At 36.3% G+C, this 7,517-nt stretch overlaps 1 protein-coding gene across 3 annotated transcripts in view; it reads left to right on the plus strand.

Annotated features, from left to right (window-relative positions):
- LOC108364660 (26S proteasome non-ATPase regulatory subunit 5) overlaps positions 1 to 1,225 on the plus strand; it is a 27,683-nt gene extending 26,458 nt beyond the window's left edge. For 2 of the 3 annotated variants that reach the window (XM_017618423.1, XM_017618422.1), the window contains exons 2-3: positions 497 to 680; positions 737 to 1,225. In XM_017618423.1, coding sequence (XP_017473912.1) covers positions 497 to 680; positions 737 to 1,097 — 545 coding nt within the window. In that variant the 3' untranslated portion in view covers positions 1,098 to 1,225. The remainder of the gene's footprint in view (positions 1 to 496; positions 681 to 736) is intronic. The other variant, XM_017618424.1, reaches the window with a different exon arrangement.
- The last annotated feature ends 6,292 nt before the right edge of the window (positions 1,226 to 7,517 follow it).

Consider the following 7,517-nt stretch of genomic DNA (forward strand, 5'->3'; position numbering starts at 1 on the left):
CGGTAATGATTGTTCGTTATCTTTGAATCTACAGGGCCTAGCAAAAAGTGTTGTATGCACAGTTTATAGAAAATTTTATTACCTTTTAAAAGCTTCAAACCGTTTTGGAATTGCTTAATTCGTATATATATATGATGAAGTGGACCCAATTTTTTTTTTTTGCAAAAACGGTAAATTGCAAATATCTCAAAAACGGTACCATAGAATTAAAAATAACCTTGATTTTCGGAATCAGGGGGTGATTTTACATAAGAATTTCATAACGGCGTTTCTGGTAAAGAGAAAAAGTTGAAATTTGTGGTCCAGTGTTATTTGTGGTACTTTAAGTACAAAGGTATTTAGGTGTGCCCATCACTGCAAAAGTTAATTGATAGAAGTGGTTTTCCATTTGCGTTTTCTGACCATTGCAGAGTTTTGCGGAAATACACTTTTGAAGAACTTTTTTGTTAAATAACCGAACGTTTTAAATTAGGGACACTTGAAAATTTGTTTTCAGCGAATCTTACACAATCAAAGAAGGGAAAATTGCTTTTGGACCAAATATATCCAGCGCTAATAAAAGAAATACTTGAAGAAATCACTTCATATTTAAAGAATCTCTCAACAGATTTAAAAAATCGGGCATTCAGCACGTTAGAAATAGTTTTTTCGACAGATGGAGTAAATGACAAAGAAATAGAGTAATTCAATCATATTTTAATTGCGAATCTTTTTTATTTTCCTATTTTTATTCCAGAGAAATGCTGCGGAAATGGTTCAGTTATTTATCCGGCGCCGAAAACATGCAGTTTTTGATGGATTTCTGCCGCAATCCGTTTCCAGATATCAAAGTTGCGTGTCTAAGCTTTATCAAATCTGTTTGTCTCCATAGATGGGGCATTGTAGCGCTCAAAGGCACAGCCGGATTTGTTGAGTATTTACTGGATCGGAAAATTGAGTTTGATAAGGAGGCGAAGTACAAGAAGTTCGAATTAATTAGTCTATTGGCAAATAGCGATGTTTTCGATATCCAAATTAAACTTCAATTACGAACTTATGTCAACGAAGGACCTTACTTTAGACAAAGCATAATGGACATTGCTACTGAAGGCAATTAATATAGTAATCTCTGTAATTCTTCTAACCCTAGATATGCATTTGTATATCATAATCAATATTTCGACTGTAAGCGAAACATTTTCAAATTTTATCAACAAAACTGACACGAGAACTTCAGTTATGGGTTACAAAATTTTTTTATTACCATCGCAGAATAGACTTGTAATTATAACACACGATACTCGTAAGTATTAGATTAATCAATTCCGAATTATTAATATCTGTAAAAGTGTCCGGAAACGGAGAGAATTGCTGGTGAAATCGGATTCTTCATCCGTCTAATGATTATAAAATGCTGATAAAGCGCTTTCGTTCTGCATTTCACAGATTACATAAGTAATGATAGCGAAAACTGAAGTGGGAGACAATAGTCCTTCGTACTGATCACAAGTACATATCGAAAGAGATTTATAAAATCTTTAGTTTGAAACTATCTTTGCTTAAGCTTGCCACCTTTTCTAAAAGCCATACAGATCTAACTAAGTGTATAGCATATTATAAGAGAAGGTATTATTGGTGAAGGTCCATGGTGAAATAATAATAAGGTGTTGTCACTTAGGGGGTGGTTGTTGTAATTTTGGCTTTTTTGGCATACCAGCGTTACAGTAATGCCCACTCTATTTATTCCAATTTCATTTCTGGGCAAAATGGAACAAAAAATGGAGCAGAAAATTTTGTGAAAAAATTTGCGCAGGTATCACTGTTTCTTTGTTTCGCTTTTGCTTTGACCTTTTGTTTCAAATTAATTGGAAAATTTGAGCGATAATTTCCAACAACTGTGATTTTGTAAGTAAATTTTTGGTAAAATATATACTATATGTTGAAGAAATCGCTTTATTAAGTTCTGCATACGTATAAATTGATATGGCAGCCCTGTTATACTTTACTAAATTTTCTCTGTACATTTTATTCAGAATTTCCTTTTTCTCGTCTGTCCTTCCTTCTGTTCCTTTTTGGCTCGGGTTTGAACTTCCGGCTCTAAGATTTAGCGACCACAAAGTTATTCTACTTATACTATTGTTAATTCAATAGATATCAAAATTGAATTTCAAGATCCGCGTTTTATTCACTCAACAATCGGAAAAGGTTATGGACCCAGTTTGCCACGGCCAAAACATTGTACACTTTTGACATCGCGTATGGAGAAATTTCCCTCAATAGCGCAGAATACGTTGAGCACTGATTCAGCAATTGTGGACGAAACCGCGGAGTTTTGTGAATCTATTGAAATTATAGAACTTGATTCAACATTAAATATTGCTGAGTCTGAAGCAAAGGTAAGCATGTCAGAATCCAAGACGTATCAGATTCACCGCTTCAATGGACAAAACTACGAGCTGTGGCGTCGCCAAATGGAAATTTATATGGCGGAAAACAAACTAAAGAAATACATATTGGGCACTGAAACCAGAACTACGTCAAACGCGTTGGTATGGGATGAGAAAGATGCTGAGTCTCAGGCATTTTTAATGAGGGGAATCGAGTTAGACCAATTGAAGTATTTGACTGACTGTGGAACGGCAGCGCAAATGTGGTCCAGACTTCAAGCTGTCCACTCTGAAAAAAGCGATCAATCAGCCCAAGTACTGTTGGAAAAGTTTATTAACTGCAAGATGGGAGAAGAGGAGACCATGATCGACTACATCGCAACAGTAACGTCGCTTGCACAACGTTTAAGAGACAGGAATCTTGAGCAGGAAGAGCCGATGATAATAGCAAAAATTTTAAGTAGTCTTCCAGCGAAATATGATCATGTTCGCACTGCCTGGTATGCCGTTCCAAAAGACGCACAAAAGGTTGAAAAATTGACTGAGCATTTATTTAATGAGGAGGCGCTAATCAATTTACGCGTAGGTGACACGCAAAGTGGTGTGTACAAATCAGTCTACGTGGCAAAATCAATCAAAGGCAACAATACCATCACAAAGCGTAAAGGGAAATGCAACTACTGTCAAAAAGATGGTCATTGGGCCAGATAATGTCGTAAAAAGCAAACAGACGAACAAGTCAAGCGTGAAGCCAATGGACATTCATTTGTTCTACGAAAGGAGCCAAACGTCAAAAGGCCGAAATCAGCTGATGCTGATAATTCACAGTTGTTTATTTTGCACAAATCGACTGAATCGCAAAGCAAAAACCTAAATGTATTCTACGCCGATTCTGGAGCTACGGATCACGTGTCTTTTCAGAGGGAGCTATTCTTTAACTATTCTGAGTTACCGGATGCAGTATTCCACTTACGAGTTAGAGATGGCCGCAAACTGAAAGTTGTTGGAAAAGGAGACATAAAAGTAAGAGTTTCTGTTGGATTCCAAACTGCATACACAATAAGGGACGTTTTACTGGTTCCTGATTTGGACAAAAATTTTATATCAATATCTAAAGCGACGAAATCGATGGACGTCAAGTTTGAGAAAGGCACAGGGCGAGTGCTCTTCATGAAGCAAAATAAAGCAGTTGTCGAGGGTAATGAAGAAAGTGGATTATATAAATTAAATTTGAGGCCAATAGCAGCTAACTACGCAAGTGTTAATGTACTTTGTTCTGAGCCAATCAAACTTTGGCACGAACGTTTGGGACATGTAAATTTTAAAACACTTCAAGAAAGGAGTAACAAAAGCATCGTTTCAGACTTAAAAATTGCAGATACCTCAGGCGAAATGCCATTTTGTAAAGGTTGCACAAATGGCAAACAACATCGTCAATCATTTCCGAAGACTGGCGCAAATAGGGCAAAATTACCTGGGGAGACCTTCCATGTGGACCTGTGTGGAAAAATGAGCACCCCATCCATTGGGGGCGCAAACTATTTTATGCTTTTAAAGGATGACCACTCCAGATATTGCTTTGTTTATTTTATTAAAAGTAAAACTGAAGTGCAAGAAAAACTGATGCACTTCGTGGCTGAAGTGCAAGCCGATGGTCATAAAATAAAAAGATTACGCTCAGACGGAGGATTAGAGTTTTGCAATGATGATGTGCGCAAATTTCTATTGCAACATAGTATCAAGCATGAAGTAAGTAATCCTAGAGCACCAGAACAGAATGGGTTCATACCACGGCAAAATCGGACAGTGGTTGAATGCGCGAAAGCCATGCTGCATGAGAGGGAGCTGCCTCTGTATTTATGGGCAGAAGCGACAAACACTGCAGTGTACTTAAGAAATCAAACAGCGACTGAAGTTTTGGATGGAATCACTCCTTATGAAAAATGGTTCGGTAAGAGACCATCGGTCAAGTATTTACGAATATTCGGCTCTGATGCATACGTTTTCGTAGCTAAAGAGCAGCGCACAAAATGGGAGAAAAACGCAATCAAATATGTAATGGTTGGATATAATGACCAAAGCAAGGCTTATAGGGTGTTTGATTCGCGCGCCAGAAGAGTTTTTATTCGCAGAGATGTTCAATTTGACGAGTACAATGAGTACAGTGAACCAATGCAAAGTGGGGTTGACGATAAAGCAGTAGTAAGCAATGACGAAGAAATGCAATCTGCATCAGCGAATGATTGTACGAGGAAACTGAAAAAGAAATACGAAAATTACAGAGAGGCGTACGAAACGAGGAGTGCAAGTAAGCAAAAGGAGAGTGCTGGTGAGCAACAAATCGATGCTGAAGTTCACACAGTGCAGTTCGAACCTTCGAGTTTAGAAGAGGCACTAGAGAGCGAAGACAGTGTGAAATGGGCAGCAGCAGTTAATGACGAATTAAATGCTCTGCAGAAAAATGAAACTTGGACACTCGTCGAACGCACTGACGATATGCATGTGTTGACTAACCGATGGATTTTTAAATGGAAATATGACTCGAGGGGCTAAATAGAAAAATATAAAGCTAGGCTAGTTGTTAGAGGCTGTTCACAAATTCGCTGGGTAGATTACACGGAAGTGTTTTCGCCAGTTCGATATGAGTCGGTAAGAACAGTACTATCTATTGCAGCGGCGAAAAACATGCAAATTATTCAATTTGACGTTAAGACAGGTTTCCTACATGGCCACATACAAGAAAACATCTATATGGAGCAGCCATATGGATATCGACAAAATGACAAAGTGTGTAAACTGCAAAAGAGCTTGTATGGTTTAAAGCAAGCTTCCAGACAGTGGAATAAACGCATAGTAGATTTTTTGCTGAACTTCGGATTTGAGCAAGCTTCGGCTGATGCGGGTGTATTTACGTATCAACACTATGTACCTTGCATTGTATGTAGACGATGGACTTATATGCGCTAACCATCGTTGTCTAATTGAAAGCCTCTTAGAAAAACTTCACTCTGAGTTTGAGATTACTCACAAAATGGCTGAGTATTTTGTTGGAATGCAAATGAAGTTCGACATAAAAGAGCAAAAACTTTTCATTTTTCAAAATATGTATTGTTCAAAACTTTTGGAGCGTTTTAATCATTCTAATTGTTTTGCAGTTTCAACACCTGTGAAGTATCGAGAGGCCATTGGTTCAGTGATGTATCTGATGGTGTGCACACGATCGGACATAGCATACGTAGTTGGTTTATTGAGTCGATATGTTGAAAATCCGTCTGAAGCTCATTGGCAGGGAGTGAAACGTTTTTTAAATACCTCAAAGGCACTTTAAATCACGGCATATCTTTTTTAATAAACTCCAGTAATACTGCACTTGTCACGTATTGCGATGCGGATTGGGGGAATGATGTTGACACTCGTCGGAAAATTTCTGGTTGGATAGCTTTCATTAACGATGGTCCTGTTGCCTGGAGCTCACGAAGACAAAGCGTGACTGCAACGTCTACCACTGAAGCAGAGTTTATTGCTATATGTGCAGCAACGAAAGCAGTTGTATGGCTCCGAAAATTAGCGAAAGCAATTAACTGTGAGCAAATAGGTGCTACGCCTTTAAAGTGCGATAATCAAAAGGCAATTGAGTTAGTGAAAACTCCTAAATCATCTAAACGTACTAAGCATGTAGATATACAATATTTTTATTCATGTGATATGCAAACAATAGGTGAAATTGATGTTCAGTTTGTGGAAAGTAGCAAACAGCTGGCGGATGCTCTCACCAAGGCTCTCAGCAGAGACAAGTTTGAAAGCTTTATAAAGCAATACGGTTTAACAGGCAACATCTTCACTAAAGAAAGCGAGAGGGAGTGTTGAAGAAATCGCTTTATTAAGTTCTGCATACGTATAAATTGATATGGCAGCCCTGTTATACTTTACTAAATTTTCTCTGTACATTTTATTCATAATTTCCTTTTTCTCGCCTGTCCTTCCTTCTTTTCCTTTTTGGCTCGGGTTTGGACTTCCGGCTCTAAGATTTAGCGATCACAAAGTTATTCTACTTATACTATTGTTAATTCAATAAATATCAAAACTGAATTTCAAGATCCGCGTTTTATTCATTCAACAATCGCAAAACTATACATATCCAACATATTATTGGAGCAGTGTCTCGGATGGCTACGAGAATGCACTTTGGTCGAACAATTTAAACGCATAATTATTTTATAATATAACTGATAGAATTCAGAAATGTAATTTTAAAATGGTAACGAAAATAAAGGTCGTAATAAAATTTCCTTTTAAAGTTTAGATATTTAAAAACTAAGTACGCATATACATACATGTACTTCAGAACTAAAGGAAAAAATACAAATAAAATTCCGTACGGGCTAATATGTCATTTCTATTAGAATTTAAGAATAATTATATAAAGAGAACGGTATAATTTAATTTGTTTTAATATGAATAAATGAAAGACGGAAAATAGTAGTTATTTTTCAAGTTTTAACCATCATCATATGTGTGTGGTACGACCGAGTGGCCTTTTAAGTTTTACAAATAAACATTTTAAGGTAGAAAAATTAAACTGAATAATAATTATTAAAATCCATATATTTGATCGAAAAAATAAAAATTAAATAATAATTTCTTTTGAGTGAAAAAATGAAACTGTTATTACCAGGGAACGGATTTTATGGAAATTGCCTTTTTTTCTGCTAAAGCGATAGAGTATATTCGATTAAGAATGTCCACGATTTAGCTTTCCCTGATTCCATATATACACATTTGATGTTGCCTTTTTTTGCCTTTTTTAAGATATTTGCCTTTTTTTTGCCTTTTTTAATATATTTGCCTTTTCTACCTTTAAAAAAGTGATTATAGCATTTACAATTTTTTTTTTAAGATTAAAAAATATACACATGCCCATGCGGCTTATAGAAGCGCAGGGACCTCTTGCCAAATTAGTGTTGAAAAAATTCAAAGCCGTTTTCTCAGCTATCGCAGGCTTGAAGACAATAAGGGGTGTGGTAGTTCATAGTTTTTCTCTTTTTACTTGTAATATAAACATTTCTAAAAAAATATATTTTTTGATTGTTCTTCGTATTTTCTGTCTTTTTTTAGTGCCTTATTTTGCTTTTTTTGCAATACCTTTTTTTT

This window comes from Rhagoletis zephyria, unplaced genomic scaffold (genome assembly GCF_001687245.7).
Source record: "Rhagoletis zephyria isolate East Lansing unplaced genomic scaffold, Rhagoletis_zephyria_1.1 Rzeph_scaffold_01626, whole genome shotgun sequence".
NCBI classification, from domain to species: domain Eukaryota; kingdom Metazoa; phylum Arthropoda; class Insecta; order Diptera; family Tephritidae; genus Rhagoletis; species Rhagoletis zephyria.